The sequence below is a fragment of the Schistocerca americana genome, chromosome 1 (genome assembly GCF_021461395.2).
Source record: "Schistocerca americana isolate TAMUIC-IGC-003095 chromosome 1, iqSchAmer2.1, whole genome shotgun sequence".
NCBI classification, from domain to species: domain Eukaryota; kingdom Metazoa; phylum Arthropoda; class Insecta; order Orthoptera; family Acrididae; genus Schistocerca; species Schistocerca americana.
The window spans coordinates 1,152,958,630-1,152,979,789 of NC_060119.1; the positions used below are offsets into that span (position 1 = coordinate 1,152,958,630).

Sequence of the window (21,160 nt, forward strand, 5' to 3'; positions counted from 1 at the left end):
GTTGGAGTTTTGATGTTTTACTGGATTCCTGATATTTATGGCACTCTTGTGAAATGGTCGAACGGGAAAATCCCCACTTCATCGCCACCTTGGAGATGTTGTGTTCCACCGCTCGTGTGCCGACTGTAACACCATGTTCAGACTCACTTAAATCTTGATAACCTGCCATTGTAGAGCAGTAACCGATCTAACAACTGCGCCAGACACTGGTAGTGTTATGTAGGCATTGCCGACTGCAGTGCCGTATCCTACCTGTTTACATATCTTTATATTTGAATATGCATGCCTATAGCAGTTTCTTTTGTGCTTAAGTGTAGTTAGAAGAGGGACTAAGTCAGGTGCAAATTCTATATACAATCTGATAGGGATTTCATCGGGCTCTTGAGCTTTGTTCAATTTTAATGTTTTCAGCTGGTTTTCAACACCTCTGAAACTGATATGATACACTCATCTTTTCAGTGGTGCGAGGATTAAATTGGGGCAATTCTCCTGGGTCTTCCTTTGTAAAGGAATATTTGAAAACTTAGTTACATATTTCACCCTTTACTTTGCTACCCTCAATTTCAATTCTTGTCTAGGGATCGGACACTAACTCTGGTACCACTAACAGCCCTTACGTACGACCAGAATTTCTTTGGGTTTTGTGAAATATCATTTGTCAATATTCTGGTACTGTAGCCACTGAAGGCTTCATGCACACCCTCTTGACAGCCATACGTGTTTCATTCAGGGTCTCTCAGACTACAGTCCTATGCTTTGTTTTGCACTTATTATGCAGTAGTCTCTCTTTCTTTACAGTGACTGTGTGCTGTGGAGGGTCCATCCCATTATGAAAGTGTTCTACTGGGTACATATCTATTCAGTGTACGGTTAACTATTTTTTTTAACTTGGGCCATAGTTCCTCTACACACTCCTGCCATGTGCTTAAAGTTTAGAGTTCCTCATTGAGATATGACACTATTGGCATTTTATCATGTTTACTGAACTTACACACCTTTCTGCTTATTTTAGTTGCCCTTTGTACTTTGGTAATCTTTGTTGCCCCAACTGCGTCATGATCACTGATACCAGTTTTGATCTGGACATCCTTAAAGAGGTCAGTCTTATTTGTTGACGTTAGATCTAATATATTTCTATTGTGAGTGGGGTTCCAAACTGTTCTAGTTAGTTTTCAGAGAGGGCTTTTAATAATGCTTCACTAACAATTTAATTTTCCTGATTGACAATTGGATGATTAAAGCCTCCACCGATGACTACAGTATGACAGAGGAACTTGGGTCTGAGTGAACTGAGGTTTCCTCTAAAGTTTTCATTTATATTAGGAGATGAGTCTGCTGGGTGTTAGAAAGAGCCAGTTACTATATCATGCAAACTGACTTGTTGCACAGCATTTGGATAAAAGAACAATCCAGATGATCTGTGGAACATGTAGCTAACTCACTCTGTTGGTACAATTATAGGTAACTAGTTTCTTTGAAAAATACCATTGTATTCATGTGACTATTAAGCTGACAGTCAGAGATAAACAGAAGTTATACAATATAGCTGAGGACCCAGCAGCTTTTGACAAAATATTAATTTTCCTACTAATTTACTAGGTTTGATTTGACTAGCATAAGCACATATAGTATTAAGTAATGTAGTGAAAGTTATTTTTAATGAACATAGAAATTAATTTCTGAGAGTTGTTTCTGTAGTGTTAATTTAACTTTACTCTTTCCACATACCTGAAGGTTCTCCTTGTTGATGTGATCGTTGAAACATGATGGATGGGTGGACAAATCAATAAAATTACTGTACTTTGATTTTGCACTACGGATGAATTTGATTTCTTCATCTGTCTAAAAATAGCGATAAATAAATAATTGTGCAATGCTGGTGAACAGCTAGTTACATACTGATGTTTGTATCTGGATGATATATTTTGCCCATTTTAGAATTGTCTTAAAAACTCATATTTGAGTGCATTATCAATGATGCAGATTATTCATTACACGTACACGATATTTCATAGTTTCCTTTCTTGTTTTTCAGATGCCAGACAGCGAGTGTGCGGAAAAGCTACTTGAGATATTAAAAAATTATCAGATTTCGGCAATATGTGCTCGAGATCTGCACAAACTGTCAACTGACACTGTTATTTTTATTTATCAGGAATTACTTAAGCCTTTGGGAGTTGACATTCGAAATTTAAGGAAGCCATTGAAAAGTGAAACTCAGTTTCATTTGTCTCATTACGATACAGATTTTAGGTTCATTATGAAACTTTATTCAGCAATTGCCGTAATTTTGAAAGAAGCTTCTTCCTTTGAATTTGATCTGATGGATATTTTAAAGCCAGGTAATTGTGTAGAATTGTTTATGACTGTAGATTTAAATTGCAGAAAACCTTTAATATGAGGGTGTGCTGTAAAGTAATGACTCCGAATTTTTTTATGTGAAAACTCTTAAAAGCTTTTTAAATAAAGTAAACGCTGTTAACAGTCTACATCTTTAGTGGTGATAGTAGTAGTAGTAGTAGTAGTAGTAGTAGTAGTAGTAGCAGCAGCAGCGGCTACTTTGCTCACCCATAGATCTCTTTTTACAGGGATATAGAACATGCCAAAGTATTTACAAGTTTAGACCAGTTTGAAATAAGCTAATTATACAATACTTCTTTTTTTTACAAACAACTTATGAAATAATGTAATGCCACACTGTTCACTCATATCTCATTATCAGTCACTGCACACACTATACACACATTGTTCCATAACACTTCACACACACACACACACACACACACACACACACACACACACACACTGGTGATCTCTGGGTCATTTTCTCTACTGCAACTTCCCATTTGCTATTCTAAAAAACTGAGTCAGCATCCCTCTATAATGAGCGAGATGTTGAACTCAGAAAGAGGAAGAGGTGTTAGTATTGTGCTATGCATAGCTTGTGGGTAAGTTTTTCTAGGAAAGGAAAAAAGAAGGAAAAAAACATAGTGTGAAGGTGTTATGTGGAATTCTGGATGTTTTATATTAATATTAATAATAATAATAATAAATTATTATTATTATTCTTTCTTTCTTTCTTTCTTTTCTCAGACGTTATGTCTGGTCAAAAAAGGAAAGTGACGCGGACCTTGATCAAGCGTGACTTCTGTTTAACTGTACGGTATATGTTTTATTGCATTTAGGAACTTTCGGGTAATTGAACATGTATTAATAATTACAGATTTCTGTAGTTGTATATAGAAGTTTGGATGTAGCTGTATTGCATTGATGTACTGGTGGATATTGTGTGGTATGACTCCTGTAGTTGATAGTATAATTGGTATAATGTCAACTTTATCCTGATGCCACATGTCCTTGACTTCCTCAGCCAGTTGGATGTATTTTTCAATTTTTTCTCCTGTTTTCTTTTGTATATTTGTTGTATTGGGTATGGATATTTCGATTAGTTGTGTTAATTTCTTCTTTTTATTGGTGAGTATGATGTCAGGTTTGTTATGTGGTGTTGTTTTATCTGTTATAATGGTTCTGTTCCAGTATAATTTGTATTCATCATTCTCCAGTACATTTTGTGGTGCATACTTGTATGTGGGAACATGTTGTTTTATAAGTTTATGTTGTAAGGCAAGCTGTTGGTGTATTATTTTTGCTACATTGTCATGTCTTCTGGGGTATTCTGTATTTGCTAGTATTGTGCACCCACTTGTGATGTGATCTACTGTTTCTATTTGTTGTTTGCAAAGTCTGCATTTATCTGTTGTGGTATTGGGATCTCTAATAATATGCTTGCTGTAATATCTGGTGTTTATTGTTTGATCCTGTATTGCAATCATGAATCCTTCCGTCTCACTGTATATATTGCCTTTTCTTAGCCATGTGTTGGCTGCGTCTTGATCGATGTGTGGCTGTGTTAGATGATACGGGTGCTTGCCGTGTAGTGTTTTCTTTTTCCAATTTATTTTCTTCGTATCTGTTGATGTTACGTGATCTAAAGGGTTGTAGAAGTGGTTATGAAATTGCAGTGGTGTAGCCGATGTATTTATATGAGTGATTGCTTTGTGTATTTTGCTAGTTTCTGCTCGTTCTAGAAATAATAATAATAGTAATAATTCCCGTGGAGGCCTGGGAAAAGAATTGGCCTCCGGTATGTTTTGCCAGTCGTAAAAGGCGACGAAAAGAACAAACAACTAATAGGGCTAACCCCCCTTTTAGTGTGATTAGTTGGTTCAGGACAGAACTAAAGAAGCCTCGGACAAGCGCTGTCATGGTCGGGGACGACGCTTGAACCCTATGCCCGCCCACAGTGGTAACTACACTGCTAGCCAACTGGAAAATGATTCAAATCCAAATAGAGGTGTTTTGCAGGCTATGCTTCCTGCAACCACCCTAGAAGGAAAACAAAGACAGAGGATGAGATGGTCAGATGAAGTTAATCGACACCTCATGTTCTGTTATTACCAAGCAACAAACTTAGGAACCAACACAACTGGATACAGATCACAAGTATACACAACATTTATTATCAGATACCCAGAATTAAAATTTTTAACAGAACAACGACTAGCTGATCAGATCCGTGTAATAATCAAAAATAACAGGATACCCCAGTCAGAATTAGAAAACATCAAACAACAAGTACAACAAATACTGGAACAAAATAATGTGCAATCAGAAGAAGAAGAAAATACAGTAATGGACTCAAACATCCCAGAGCAAACAAACAAAGAACAACATGCATCAATTAAACAGTCAGAGGAAAACGAAATCTTAAGACAGCCACCAGAACAAGCACAAATAGAACACGAAGTGACACACATGTTAGATATAGAAGAAAAATTTCAGCTGACATATATAGAATACAAAGACACAAATACAGACATTAGACCATTCTTGCATAGACCGCCAAATAACCCACAAGTCGAAACAACAATAAAACTATCAACACAATCATACACAACAAAATAAACGAAAACACAACTATGGAAGAGTTACAACTACTGGTTTATATAGGAGCACTCACTACACTAAATATACACACTAGGCAGAGATCTGAACCAACCAACACACAGAAGAAACCCACAAAACCAGCATGGCAACACAGGCTACAGATCAGAATAGAAAAACTGAGTAAAGACATCGAACAGCTAACACAAATTATAAGAAATGAAATGTCAGGAAAAAAAAAACGAAAAAGGTTAGGTAAAATCTCACAACAAGAAGTGATAGAGCAATTAGATGAAAAGAAGCAGAAATTACAAGCATTGGCCAAACGACTTAGAAGATACAAAAAAAGTGAAAATAGAAGGAAACAAAACCAAACATTCAACACAAACCAAAAGAAATTTTACCAGACAATAGATAACACACACATTAAAATAGACAATCCACCAAACATAACAGACATGGAACACATCTGGAGCAACATATGGTCAAACCCGGTACAACATAACAGGCATGCACGGTGGATACAAGCAGAAACAGATATGTACAAGATGATACCACAAATGCCTGAAGTGATAATTTTGCAACATGAAGTCACCCAAGCAATTAATTCTACTCACAATTGGAAAGCCCCTGGAAAAGATAAAATAGCAAATTTCTGGCTAAAGAAATTCACCTCAACACATTCACATCTAACTAAATTATTTAACAGTTACATTGCAGACCCATACACATTCCCTGATACACTTACACATGGAATAACTTATCTGAAACCTAAAGATCAAGCAGACACAGCAAACCCAGCAAAATATCGCCCCATAACATGCCTACCAACAATATACAAAATATTAACTTCAGTCATTACACAGAAATTAATGACACATACAACACAGAACAAAATTATAAATGAAGAACAAAAGGGCTGTTGCAAAGGAGCATGAGGATGTAAAGAGCAACTGATAATAGATGCAGAGGTGACATATCAAGCTAAAACTAAACAAAGGTCGCTACACTATGCATACATTGATTACCAAAAAGCTTTTGATAGTGTACCTCACTCATGGTTACTACAAATATTGGAAATATACAAAGTAGATCCTAAATTGATACAGTTCCTAAACATTGTAATGAAAAAATTGGAAAACCACACTTAATATCCAAACAAATTCAAATAATATGACATCACAGCCAATACAGATTAAGCGTGGAATATACCCAGGAGACTCATTAAGTCCTTTCTGATTCTGCCTTGCCCTGAACCCACTATCCAACATGCTAAATAATACAAATTATGGATACAATATTACTGGAACATACCCACACAAAATCACACATCTGCTATACATGGATGATCTAAAACTACTGGCAGCAACAAATCAACAACTCAACCAATTGCTAAAGATAACAGAAGTATTCAGCAATGATATAAATATGGGTTTTGGAACAGACAAATGTAAGAAAAATAGCATAGTCAAGGGAATATATTGCTTCCCCCTACTTATACTTCCCGAGGAGATCACGAATGTAAAATTAGAGAGATTAGAGCGCGCACGGAGGCTTTCAAACAGTCGTTCTTCCCGCGAACCATACGCGACTGGAACAGGAAAGGGAGGTAATGACAGTGGCACGTAAAGTGCCCTCCGCCACACACCGTTGAGTGGCTTGCGGAGTATCAATGTAGATGTAGATGTAGATGTAAACAAGATGATTACGTATTGGATAACCACAGCGACTGCATAGAAGCGATGGAAAAAACAGATGCCTATAAATATCTAGGATACAGACAAAAAATAGGAATAGATAATACAAATATTAAAGAGCAACTAAAAGAAAAATATAGACAAAGACTAACAAAAATACTGAAAACAGAATTGACAGCAAGAAACAAGACAAAAGCTATAAATACTTATGCTATACCAATATTGACCTACTCATTTGGAGTAGTGAAATGGAGTAACACAGACCTAGAAGCACTCAATACACTTACACGATCACAATGACACAAATATAGAATACATCACATACATTCAGCAACTGAAAGATTCACATTAAGCAGAAAGGAAGGAGGAAGGGGATTTATCGACATAAAAAACCTACATTATGGACAGGTAGACAATTTAAGAAAATTCTTTATAGAACGAGCAGAAACTAGCAAAATACACAAAGCAATCACTCATATAAATACATCGGCTACACCACTGCAATTTCATAACCACTTCTACAACCCTTTAGATCACATAACGTCAACAGATACGAAGAAAATAAATTGGAAAAAGAAAACACTACACGGCAAGCACCCGTATCATCTAACACAGCCACACATCGATCAAGACGCATCCAACACATGGCTAAGAAAAGGCAATATATACAGTGAGACGGAAGGATTCATGATTGCAATACAGGATCAATCAATAAACACCAGATATTACAGCAAGCATATTATTAAAGATCCCAATACCACAGCAGATAAATGCAGACTTTGCAAACAACAAATAGAAACAGTAGATCACATCACAAGTGGATGTACAATACTAGCAAATACAGAATACCCCAGAAGACATGACAATGTAGCAAAAATAATACACCAACAGCTTGCCTTACAACATAAACTTATAAAACAACATGTTCCCACATACAAGTATGCACCACAAAATGTACTGGAGAATGATGAATACAAATTATACTGGAACAGAACCATTATAACAGATAAAACAACACCACATAACAAACCTGACATCATACTCACCAATAAAAAGAAGAAATTAACACAACTAATCGAAATATCCTTACCCAATACAACAAATATACAAAAGAAAACAGGAGAAAAAATTGAAACATACATCCAACTGGCTGAGGAAGTCAAGGACATGTGGCATCAGGATAAAGTTGACATTATACCAACTATACTATCAACTACAGGAGTCATACCACACAATATCCACCAGTACATCAATGCAATACAGCTACATCCAAACTTCTGTATACAACTACAGAAATCTGTAATTATTGACACATGTTCAATTACCCGAAAGTTCCTAAATACAATGTAACATATACCGTACAGTTAAAAGGAAGTCACGCTTGATCAAGGTCCTCGTCACCTTCCATTTTTAACCAGACATAACGTCTGAGACAAGAAAGAAATAGTAATAATAATAATAGTAATAATAATAGTAATGCTTGCTGTTGGATGTATTTTTCAATTTTTTTCTCCTGTTTTCTTTTGTATATTTGTTGTATTGGGTATGGATATTTCGATTAGTTGTGCTAATTTCTTGAATTATTATTATTATTATTATTATTTATTATTCTTCTTCTTCATGTCTACATATTTATTTCTCAAAATAGTCACCCTGATGACAAACATATTTCTCCCAATGAGAGACCAGCTTATTGATACTGTCACTGTAGAATGTTTGACTTTGCTGATGGAGCCACAACCTAACATGTGCTTGCACCACTTCATCACTATCAAAATGAAGTCCTTAGAGGTGTTCTTTCAGTTTTGGAAACAGATAAAAATTGGATGGGGCTAAGTCAGGACTGTACGGAGGATGAATGATAACAGTGAACCCAAGGCGTCAGATTATCACAGATACCACAGTGCTCAGGTGTGGTCTGGCATTGTAATGCTGAAGAAGAGGTTGCACCATGTGTGGACAAACTCTTTGAATTCGTGTTTTCAATTACAGCACGCTATTGCTCACTCACCAAAACAGTTACGTTAGACACCACGATGTTGTGCACTACAATTAGGGCCCCTCTGGTGGCAGAGGGTTGCAACTTGCATCAGAAAAGTGGGAAAGTTGTCCAAGTAATATGGATGACATGGAATACCTCAACCGACACTGGAAACAATAAAAAATTTGAAGGCACACTCTCATAATATCTCATTTAATATCTTACGGAGGTACCTTACAGTGGCTGCTTCTGCCTGTTAATGCATAGCTTGACTTGTTTCACATCCTTAGAGCTTCACTGTCTGTGCCCATGTTTCTCTCTCTCAGCCCCCCCCCCCCCCCCCCCCTCCGCACTCTGCTCTCACAGACATAAACGCCAGCATATCTATGTCTCTCTGTGGATGTCACCAATGACACTAGGTGCTCAACTTAGAGGCAACCTCCTCTAATACTCAATGGTGCTATGAGAGAGGCTTAGACTATATGCTGGCACTGGGTTGCATCCTCTCCCTTCGTTTGGTGCCATACTAACCCTTAACAATGGAACACTGCGATATCGTGCATTATTTATTTGAAAGATGTAAGTGAACATTTGACACTTCGCTGCATATCAGAAGAAAGCATCAGTGAAGCACTTCCCCTAGAACTTTTTCCATGCATTATGGGTCTGCTAATCTGTTTTGAGTGCTTCTTGGCTGAATTTGAACAGATTTCAACTTTTTAAAAAATGTGTACATCTTGTACTGTTGGCACATATACATCTACATACATAATCTGCATACTGTGAAGTCCGTGGCAGAGGGTACCACATGTTAGGATTTTTTTCCATTCAATTCATGTATGGAGCAAGGGAAGAATGCCTGCATAAAAATCTCTAATTGTTGTTCCTGAAACATTGCAAGTAAGCTTTCGCACAATTTTTGGCATCAGTCTTCAAAGTCAGTCAGCATTTTTGTGATGCCCTCCTGTGAGTCAAACAAACCTATAACCATTTGTGCCGTTTGGATCTGTTTAGACACTGCAGTAATGATATGTAATCTTCATCTCCCCTGACTGGCCTCGTATGCTTCCTACTCTTCTTGCCCTCCTTTGACAGCTGGCCCCCTCCTTCTTCTCTGGGATTTTAATGCCGATAATGCTCATTAGGGTAGTACTTCAAGCCCTGATTGGGGCAGAATTGGTGAAGGCCAGCTGGCAGGCCTTGATCTTTGCCTCCTCAACACTGGAGCTCCCACACGCTTTAGTGTGGCAGACAGCACTTTTTCAGCCATTGCTCTTTTCATCTACAGCCCCAGATTCCTTCTCTCCATTCAATAGGGAGTTCGTGACGATTTGTGCAATGACGATTATTTTCCGATTGTCTTATCTTATAAGCATCACTCGCCTGGACACTCTCCATGGTGGGCCTTTACTGATGTGGATTACAAACAAAAAACAAACAAACACTGTCCGAAAGGCCCAATGATACTGATCAGCCGCCATGTCATCTTCAGCCCTAAGGCATCACCGGATGCGGATACAGAGGGGTATGTGGTCAGCACACCACTCTTCCTGCTGTTGTAAGTTCTTGTGACCGGTGCCGCTACTTCTCAGTCAAGTAGCCCCTCAATTGGCCTGACAAGGGCTGAGTGCACCCTGCTTGCCAACAGCACTCTGCAGACCCAAAGGGTGACACATCCAAGTGCTAGCCAAGCCTGACAGCACTTAACTTCGACGATCTGATTGGAAACTGGTATTACCACTGCAGCACTAATGCGGATTAGGAGGCCTTTTCCTAGGCTGCCATCCCACCACTCCACCCCGTGACAGAATTGATGAGTCTGTGTGGAGTTTGATTGATTCCATCCTTTCGGCATCTGCTATGGTGATTAGTTCTTGCTCAGGTTCTTCCTGACAGAAGACGGTCCATTGGTAGACACCTGAAATTGCTGATGCTATTAAAGCACGCCATCGTGTCCTTCAATGCTACAAACGGCTTCCATCTTTTGGCCAACTCCTGGCTTTCAAACTGCTTCTTGCCATGGCCTGTACCCATATTAAATGCCAGAAACAGATGTGTTGGGAATGATATCTCACTGCCATAGGGTCACATACTCCCTCTTTGCAGGTATGGGCAAAGATCATGTTTTGGGACTGATCTTTAATGCCCAGTTGTTACAGCTTCCTCACCTTCGTCACCTAAAGAAAACATGTTGGTCGCACATCAATGCTCTTCGATGCCTCAGCAGCACCAGCTGGGGAACGGACCACTCTACGCTGGTACACCTCTACACAGCATTGGTCCAATCTCATCTACGAGGGCAGTTCAATAAGTAGTGCAACACATTTTTTTTCTGAAACAGGGGTTGTTTTATTCAGCATTGAAATACACCAGGTTATTCCCCAATCTTTTAGCTACACAACACTATTTTTCAACGTAATCTCCATTCAATGCTACGACCTTACGCCACCTTGAAATGAGGGCCTGTAGGCCTGCACGGTACCATTCCACTGGTCGCTGTCGGAGCCAACGTCGTACTGCATCAATAACTTCTTCATCATCCGCGTAGTGCCTCCCATGGATTGCGTCCTTCATTGGGCCAGACATATGGAAATCCGACGGTGCGAGATCGGGGCTGTAGGGTGCATGAGGAAGAACAGTCCATTGAAGTTTTGGGAGCTCCTCTCGGGTGTAAAGACTTGTGTGAGGTCTTGCGTTGCCATGAAGAAGGAGAAGTTCGTTCAGATTTTTGTGCCTACGAACACGCTGAAGTCGTTTCTTCAATTTCTGAAGAGTAGCACAATACACTTCAGAGTTGATCGTTTGACCATGGGGAAGGACATCGAACAGAATAACCCCTTCTGCGTCCCAGAAGACTGTAACCATGACTTTACTGGCTGAGGGTATGGCTTTAAACTTTTTCTTGGTAGGGGAGTGGGTGTGGCGCCACTCCATTGATTGCCGTTTTGTTTCAGGTTCGAAGTGACGAAACCATGTTTCATCGCCTGTAACAATCTTTGACCAGAAATTGTCACCCTCAGCCAAATGACGAGCAAGCAATTCCGCACAGATGGTTCTCCATTGCTCTTTATGGTGTGCGGTTAGACAACGAGGGACCCAGTGGGAACAAACCTTTGAATATCCCAACTGGTGAAAAATTGTGACAGCACTACCAACAGAGATGTCAAGTTGAGCACTGAGTTGTTTGATGGTGATCCGTCGATCATCTCGAACGAGTGTGTTCGCACGCTCCGCCATTGCAGGAGTCACAGCTGTGCACGGCCGGCCTGCACGCGGGAGATCAGACAGTCTTGCTTGGCCTTGTGGCGATGATGACACACGCTTTGCCCAACGATTCACCGTGCTTTTGTCCACTGCCAGATCACCGTAAACATTCTGCAAGCGCCTATGAATATCTGAGATGCCCTGGTTTTCCGCCAAAAGAAACTCGATCATTGCCCGTTGTTTGCAACGCACATCCGTTACAGACGCCATTTTAACAGCTCCGTACAGCGCTGCCACCTGTCGGAAGTCAATGAAACTATACGAGACGAAGCGGGAATGTTTGAAAATATTCCACAAGAAATTTCCGGTTTTTTCAACCAAAATTGGCAGAGAAAAAAAATGTGTTGCATTACTTATTGAACTGCCCTCATAGAATATGGGAGTCACACATACGGCTCAGCATCACCTTCAGTGTTACAGATACTGGACCTGATATACCATTGTGGTGTGCAACTGGCAACTGGTGCCTTTTGGGCTAGCCCCGAGATAAGCCTCCTAACAGAGTCTGGATTCCACAGTGCGGGTTCTGCGCCTACAACAGTGATTGCTTGTGCATTACGCATCCACTGCTCTCTGGAGCAGCCATCTCTTTTTTCCGGATTTGGAGATTCACCTCACCCCAATGGCGGCCCAGGTTTGGGGTTACCATCACCATCACCATCTGCATCAGATACCATTTTCATAAACTCCACCTTTCCCCTTTACAACCTCTTTGCCATGCCTGCTCATGAATACCGCAATTTTGTATCTCCCACCCACTGCTCTGTCTGGACCTATCACATGGTCCAAAAGACGTAACTCGCCCTGAGTCTCGTTGCTGCCAATTCTTCTCCATTCTTGGCATGTTAAGGGGTTAAGAATTAGTCTATACTGATGGCTTGATGAGTGCTGGTTATGATGACTTTGCTTATGTTCACACAGAATGTAATGAACTCTACTGCTTTCCATATGGCTGGAGTGTTGTCCCTGTGGAGTTGGTAGCAATCTCTTGTGCTCTTGCTTCCTGCTTCCTTTAGCTGTAGTGGCTCTTTGCACAGTTACAAGCTCTTGACCAGTGTTACCCTTGCCTTCCCTTGGCCATAGTATCCAGGATTCCAGTGGTCCAGATCACATTGGGATCCTAGGGAAAGAATTCACTGACAGGCTGGCCAAATTGGCTACCACCAAGCCACATCTTGAGATCAATATTCTGGAATCGGACCTTGATCAGTATTACGCCATCAAGTTCCAAGGATGTGGAATACGGAATGACATACTCTGACTTTGCTGAACAAAGTACAGGCAATAAGGGAAGACCACGAATTGGTGGGGGTCTCGCAAGGACTCCATCATCTGTATTGACCATACTTGGCTGATTCGTGACTATCTCCTTCATCGTGAGGATCCATCCCATTGTTGCTGTGGTGCCCATTTGATGGTGGTCCTCATTTTACTGGACTGTCCTAACCTAGCCGCCCTGTGGCAGACACTTAATCTTCATGACTCGCTATGCCTGGTGTTGGCAGATGATGCCTCAGTTGCTGACTTGGTTTTACGGTTTATTCATGATGAGGATTTTTGCCATTCTCTCTGAGAGAGGGTATCTCAGCCTTGTTGGCCCATTGAGGGTTTGGGAGGATGCCCTATTGCCTCCTCTATCCCAACTGGGTAGCAGTTGTCTGGGTTTGGTTGTGTATTCTGTTTGACTTGGTGATCTTTCTTTGTTTTCCTGTGTTTCTGGTGCCCTGTCCATGTCACAAGTCTTTCATGTGTATTGTTGGCTGTGGTGCCTCTGGTAAGTGGGAACGTCACCCACCTTTCTTCCTTCTCCCCCATTTTCTTCTTTCTTTCTCTAGACTTTGTTGACCTACGATAGACCTTGGGCTTTTTCTCTGTGGGTTTCATGCAACTAGACTGGTCTTCAGCATGTAGTTTTGTTGACTTGTCTGTTCCATGTGGTATGGACTGATGACTTCTTACTTTGACTCCTTTAATCATTAAACCAACCAATCATCGCTGTGTCATTGAGACAAACCCCTGCGTTCCATGTGATCCCTAGGACTGTGGAGATGAGGCGGCTCTCCTCTTCTTCTCTTGTAATGAGATGATCTAAAACCTCCCAGTCTCCATGTGAGAAATGGAATTGGCTCTGCCCGTGGCCAGATACTTTTTCAAAGCCTGATCAAATTCATTATGCAATTCTCTGTCATCTGTGCCCTGAAAACAAAGGCCACCTTCTATCTTGTTTCAATCAGATCTGGTTTGGTGGACAGTACCCCATGACTTGGAAGGAGGCAATATTAATTCCATTATGAAAACGAGGCAAGGATCTTATGACCCTGACAGCAACCAGAGTGTAGCCCTTCTCTTGGAAAGCATGGTCAACTGCCACCTCATCTGGCTCCTCGAATCCAGAGGTCAGCTGTGCTGCTCCCAGTCAGGTTTGAGGCACTACTGTTCTGCCCTTGATAGCTTAATTCTACTGGAGAGGGTGGTAAAGGATGCTTTCTTACACTGAAGCCACTTAATTTGTTTGTTATTTGACCTCAAAAAAAGCATACAACATCATTTGTAGGTACAGGATTGTTCACTAACTTCATGAATGGGGACTATGTGGAGTTCTCCCACTTCTTATCCAATCCTTCCTTGAGGACTGGTGCCTTTGATATCATCATGGTGAGGCCTTGTCTAACTGCTGCATTCAGGAGAATGGAGTCCCTTGAGGCAGTGTACTCAGTGTCACATTGTTTGCAGTCACTATCAATGGCAACACATACACAGTCAGGAGCCCTGTTAAATTATCTTTGTTTGTGGATGACTTTGCAGCTTTCTACTTTTCCTCTGATCTTACAGTGCCAATGAGGTGACTGCAGTTATCCGTCAGGAGGCTGGAAGTTTGGACGAATAAAATTGGATTTATGTTCTCATCAAAGAAGAATATGTGTGTTAATTTTAGTCATGCTTGTCGAAGTTTGACCAACCAGAGCTCACAATGGGGGACAATATTTTACATTTTAATAATGCTGTGCACTTTTTGGACCTACTATTTGACTCTATACCAACCTGGCTTCTGCACCTGAAAAACCTGCGGACAAAGGACTTCAAATCATTGAATGTTTTGAAATGGCTCAGTGAAAAGGTGTGGGGAGGTCCAACATCCTGCAGTTTTACAGGGCATTTGTCAGATCATGGCTAGATTATGGTAGTGTGGTTTATGGATCAGCCCGTATTTCCTACCATGAGATGTTGGATGCTGTTGATCATGGAGTCTGACAGCCCAGTTCAGAGTCTGTGTTCAGAGGCTGGTGAACCGACTCTCTGGATTCAGTGACACCTCCTTCTGACTCGACAGGACTTGAAAAGAACAGTTGTTAAGGAATTGGCTCCATGCGACAAATCCATTCGGGAATGTGCTACTGACTGCCTCAAAGCATCTGGATCTATCACACAGCCAGGGACGGAACAAATTACTGCCTTGGCATCTTCAGAATCCCAAAATAAATGTAAGCTTGATGCAGCAAAAAGAAAACTTGTACTACAGACTACAATTTTACAACTCTGTTTTCTTCAATTTTAAGTTCATACCACAGCTTTATCGTTGTTTATACAGATGGATTCCAACAAGTGATTGCCCTCTGTTGTTCAGCTGTTTTCCCTGATAGGGTTTTCAGAGTTTGCCTCCCAAAACAATTCACAAATTAAGATGTGGAGTTGTGCGGCGTTGTGATGACTCTGGAGTGGATTCATAGGCATCACAATAAAAGCTTTCTTGTTTGTTCGGACTCAGTGCATCACACGTTGTCCATCAAATGTGTAGCAGAGAGCGGTTGATTCAGCTCATCCACGACTCTTTACAGAGATGCCAACACTGTGGCAAAGAGGTGATCTTTTACTGGGTATCTGGACATGTTGGGATAGAGGGAAATGACATACCAACAAAGCTGCCAAAGAAGCATGGCGGAATGGTGTTGTACATCAATGTGTCATTCCCTTGCACACTGTGATCTCATTATGTGACGTGTGAATCTTGCATCAGTGGGCAGCTGAACAATTGGAGGTGACTGAAAACAAACTGTGGTCACTCACATTGACCACACAGGCACGCCAGACTTCATGCCCATTGCTCTGATGGAAGTAAGTGCTGCTCACCGTACTGCATGTAAGACACAGCCCTTAAACACATGGTTTCCTCATCCACCAGGAAGATCCACTGCTCTGTGAAGTTTGTAATGTGCCATTTTCGGTTCAGTGTGTTTTGGGTAAGTATGTCTTATATACGGACATCAGGGCATACCTCAGTGTGGCTGAAGAACAGTCTACCATCCTCGCCATTACTGGTACTGTTGGGCCTCATTCCTAAAGTGTTGGGGAGGGGAAGTAGACTTTAATGACATGCTGACCTCTTTAAAGGTTGCTTATGACCATGCTGTTGAGTGCCCCACATCCAAAACCATAATCATAATCATCATCATCATCTCCGGATATAGGTGCAGATTTTTTCAGACAGTACTTAACCCTTTAGGTGCATGATTTTTCACAGCACTGGACAGTTTTTAATGGTCACTTCACTGGCATTTTCAGTTCGTCATGAGGCTGCAAATGTATGCAGAACACACCACCACAATTTGGGGAGTGCCCACTGCAGTGGACTGTGTGCATTTGCGGCCTCAGGATTGATTGAAAATACCAAGAAAGCGAATGTTAACAGCTGTCCACTGGTGTGGATGTTATCAAACAATGGAAAATCCAGGATGGAATGTAAAATTTTTGAAAAGGAAAGTTGCTAGCCACCATATACCAGAGATGCTGAGTTGCAGATAGCCACAACAAAAAGACTCTCACAATTAAAGCTTTTGTCCATTAAGGCCTTCGTCAACAATAGACGATATGCACACACAAACGCAACTCGCAAACACAACTGCAGTCTGAGGCAACTGAAACCCCACTGTGAGCAGCAGCACCAGTCCATGGTGGAAGTGGTGACTGTGGGGGTAAGGAGAAGGCTGGGGCAGGGAGGGGGAGGGATAGTATGGTGGGGGTGGTGGACAGTGAAATGCTGCAGGTTAGACAATGGGCAGGGGAGATATGGGGAGGGGGAGGGGGGGGGGGAAGTAGCAGAAAAGGAGAGAAATAAAAAGACTGGGTGTGATGGTGGAATGACGGCTGTTTAGTGCTGAAATGGGAACAGGGAGAGGGCTGGATGGGTGATGACAGTGGCCAACGAAGGTCGAGGTCAGGAGGATTACAGGAATGTAGGATGTATTGCAGGGAAATTTCCCACCTGTGCAGTTCAGAAAAGCTGGTGTTGATGGGAAGGATCTGAGTGGCACAGGCTGTGAAGCAGTCATTGAAATGAAGACTATCATGTTTGGTAGTGTGTTCACCAACAGGGTGGTCCACTTCTTTCTTGGCCACACTTTGTCAGTGGCCATTCATGCAGACAAAAAACTTGTTGGTTGTCATGCCTACATATAATGCAGCACAGTGGTTGCAGCTTAGCTTGTAGTTTACATGACAGGTTTCACAAGTAGCCCTGCCTTTGATGGGACAGGTGATGTTAGTTACTGGACTGGAGTAGGTGGTGATGGGAGGTGGAGGTCTTGCATCTAGGTCTATTACAGGGGTTTGAGCCATGAGGGGATGGATTGGGAGCAGGGGTTTTGTAAGGATGGACGAGTATAATGTGTAGGTTCGGTGGATGGTGAAATACCACTGTGGGAGGGGTGTGAAGGGTAGTGGGCAGGACATTTCTCATTTCAGGGCACAACAAGAGGTAATCGTAACCCTGGCAGAGAATGTAATTCAGTTGCTCCAGTCCTGGGTGGTATTGAGTTACGAGGGAAATTCTCCTCTGTGGCCAGACAGTGGGACTTTGGGAGGTAGTTGGAGATTGGAAGAATAAGGCACAGGAGATCTGTTTTTGTACAAGGTTGGGTGATTAATTACAGTCAGTGAAGGCTTCAGTGAGACCCTCAGCATATTTTGAGAGGGGCTGCTCGTCACTGCAGATGCAATGACCACGGATGGCTAGTGACCGGACTGTATGGAAGGGACTTCTTGGTAAGGAACGGGTGGCAGCTGTCAAAGTGTTCAACAGCTGTTGTGTGTGTGTGTGTGTGTGTGTGTGTGTGTGTGTGTGTGTGTGTGTGTGTGTGTGTGTCAGAATCTTTACATCATCATAGTTTATTAAATGATTTAGCTCCAAACAATGTTCCACTATATCTGATTTGGAAGTCGGTTTGAGTCTGGTGTGCCGTTTGTACTCCTTTCACTTGATGACAACGGTCCTGGTGGTCTGGCTGATGTGAGACACCACATTGACATGGTATGTGGTAAACGCTTGTTTTCTGTAGGCCCAGATCATCCTTTATACTCCAAAATGGAAATTTAACCTTGCTTGTTCGGCAGAAAGCACTGTTTACATTACATTTGAGAAGAATTCTGTTGGTTTTTGGCAGATATTAGTCTGGCATCTGACATCACACATGCTTACAACAGCTTAGCAAATCGACCAGTGCAGAACATTGTCTTGGCACTGGTCATCCTATGGAATTTAACAACACAGAAATTCTTGCGTGCACTTCCATCTCTTGGGATAGTGTTGTCGAGAAAGCTGTTGAAATTAAGTTAGCAAGTAAACTTATAAATAGAGATGGTGCTTCTTGTTTATATTCTTTATGGAATCCTGCTCTCTGACTTGCAAAAAAATAGAGATACACAGTTTATGCTGCCTCACCCGTTGATTATTAATTTCACTATCGATTACTTGTGATGTCTGTCATCTTTTGTTTGAGGTGGTGGTAGTGTGTGTGTGTGTGTGTGTGTGTGTGTGTGTGTGTGTGTATGTGTCCTGGAGTTTTTCTGAAAATCAAAGGTTTTGAATTCGCTTGCACAGTGCCTTACTTGCTGCAGTTATGCCTTGAAAATGACAGGGAGTGCTTCTGTCTAAATATCGGTGGTTGTTGATGTCACCTGGCCCCATTCCTGTGAGTTATTTGAACATTAAAGAAGATAATTTCAAAGTCCACTTGTACTAATTTTATTTGACTTGGAGGTCATTTACATTTAATTTTGAAACCTATCAAGAGGCTAGAAGGTCCCGGTTGTATTTTAAGAGAAAATTAGTTGAAGTATGATTTTCATGCATTATAATAACAGTCATAGAAAGAAACATAGCAAAATATTTTGTGCAATTAGTGTCCAACAGCTAGCAGATATTTGGAAAAAGAATCATATTTCAGAACCACCTGCTTATGAAGAATTATTTATTAGCTACAGTTTTCGATCATATCATTAAGTATAATGAAATTATTTACAGCAGCCTGTATGGCAATGCTCTTAATGTGGCATCAGATGAAGTAAAAGCCCACCTGCATCACTGCTTTCAATAGTAAAAAACAGTATACAGTCAACAGTAAAATGCCTTTTATTAAAGTTAACAACCATAGACTGTCATCAGATTCCCAGTCTTCTATGAGGAGTGTACTCTGCATGCTGAGCTGTGACAGTGATACAAATGGTACCACAGGGAGATTAATGAACTACAGCAATGTTTCAAATTCAAGATGGTGCTGGGTAAAAGTGTACAAATAGCAGTTCCAACAAATTTCGACCGTAATAAGTGCAAAATATGTTCATAAAGAATTATACGAGGTATTCTGCGTGTTAACTGTACCACAAAAAATGTCAGAGTTAACCTGAAATACTTTAACAGTGAAGATCAGTGGAAATGTCGCCAATGCATCATACTAGCTATGGAATCCAAAGTAAACAATACTCTAAAAATGCAGGATCACTTAATTATGTCACTGAAACAAGAAATAATGGTCCTCAGCCTCAAGCATGAAAGCCTATCGGTGAAGTATCAAGAACTATTAGTGAAGTGTAATGAATTTGAACTGGCAGTAGCCAATAAATCCACTAAGAATGAACTCGTTATCCGCAACCCGAACATAAATATCGGTAACAAAAACTGGCGCTTGACGGGACAGCATACTACGAGAAATAGTCAAGCCGTAAATCATGCTCGGAATGCAATGATGCTGCCTAACAGAAATCGTGTGTTGTCTAGCGCCACGTGTGATCGTTGTTGTTGTTGTTGTTGTTGTTGTTGTGGTCTTCAGTCCTGAGACTGGTTTGATGCAGCTCTCCATGCTACTCTATCCTGGGCAAGCTTCTTCATCTCCCAGTACCTAATGCAACCTACATCCTTCTGAATCTGCTTAGTGTTTTCATCTCTTGGTCTCCCTCTACGATTTTTACCCTCCACGCTTCCCTCCAATACTAAATTGGAGATCCCTTGATGCCTCAGAACATGTCCTACCAACCGATCCCTTCTTCTGGTCAAGTTGTGCCACAAACTTCTCTTCTCCCCAATCCTATTCAATACTTCCTCATTAGTTACGTGATCTATCCATCTAAACTTCAGCATTCTTCTAAAGCACCACATTTCGAAAGCTTCTATTCTCTTCTTGTCTAAACTATTTATCGTCCATGTTTCACTTCCATACATGGCTACACTCCATTCAAATACTTTCAGAAAAGACTTCCTGACACTTAAATCTATACTCGATGTTAACAAATTTCTCTTCTTCAGAAACGCTTTCCTTGCCATTGCCAGTCTACATTTTATATCCTCTCTACTTCAACCATCATCAGTTATTTTGCTCCCCAAATAGCAAAACTCCTTTAATACTTTAAGTGTCTCATTTCCTAATCTAATTCCCTCAGCATCACCCGACTTAATTTGGCTACATTCCATTATCCTCGTTTTGCTTTTGTTGATGTTCATCTTATATACTTCTCTCAAGACACTGTCCATTCCATTCAACTGCTCTTCCAAGTCCTTTGCTGTCTCTGACAGAATTACAATGTCATCGGCGAACCTCAAAGTTTTTATTTCTTCTCCATGGATTTTAGTACCTACTCCGAATTTTTCTTTTGTTTTCTTTACTGCTTGCTCAATATACAGATTGAATAACATCGGGGAGAGGCTACAACCCTGTCTTACTCCCTTCCCAACCACTGCTTCCCTTTCATGTCCCTCGACTCTTGTAACTGCCATCTGGTTTCTGTACAAATTATAAATAGCCTTTCGCTCCCTGTATTTTACCCCTGCCACCTTTAGAATTTGAAAGAGAGTATTCCAGTCAACATTGTCAAAAGCTTTCTCTAAGTCTACAAATGCTAGAAGCGTAGGTTTGCCTTTCCTTCATCTTTCTTCTAAGATAAGTCATAGGGTCAGTATTGCCTCACGTGTTCCAGTATTTCTACGGAATCCAAACTGATCTTCCCT

The 21,160-nt window shown here is 41.0% G+C and overlaps 1 protein-coding gene across 3 annotated transcripts in view; it reads left to right on the forward strand.

Annotated features, from left to right (window-relative positions):
- LOC124551463 (kinetochore protein NUF2 homolog) overlaps nucleotides 1-21,160 on the forward strand; it is a 101,390-nt gene that overhangs the window by 27,343 nt on the left and 52,887 nt on the right. For all 3 annotated transcript variants that reach the window (XM_047126444.1, XM_047126442.1, XM_047126443.1), the window contains one exon: nucleotides 2,036-2,342. In XM_047126444.1, coding sequence (XP_046982400.1) covers nucleotides 2,036-2,342 — 307 coding nt within the window. The remainder of the gene's footprint in view (nucleotides 1-2,035; nucleotides 2,343-21,160) is intronic.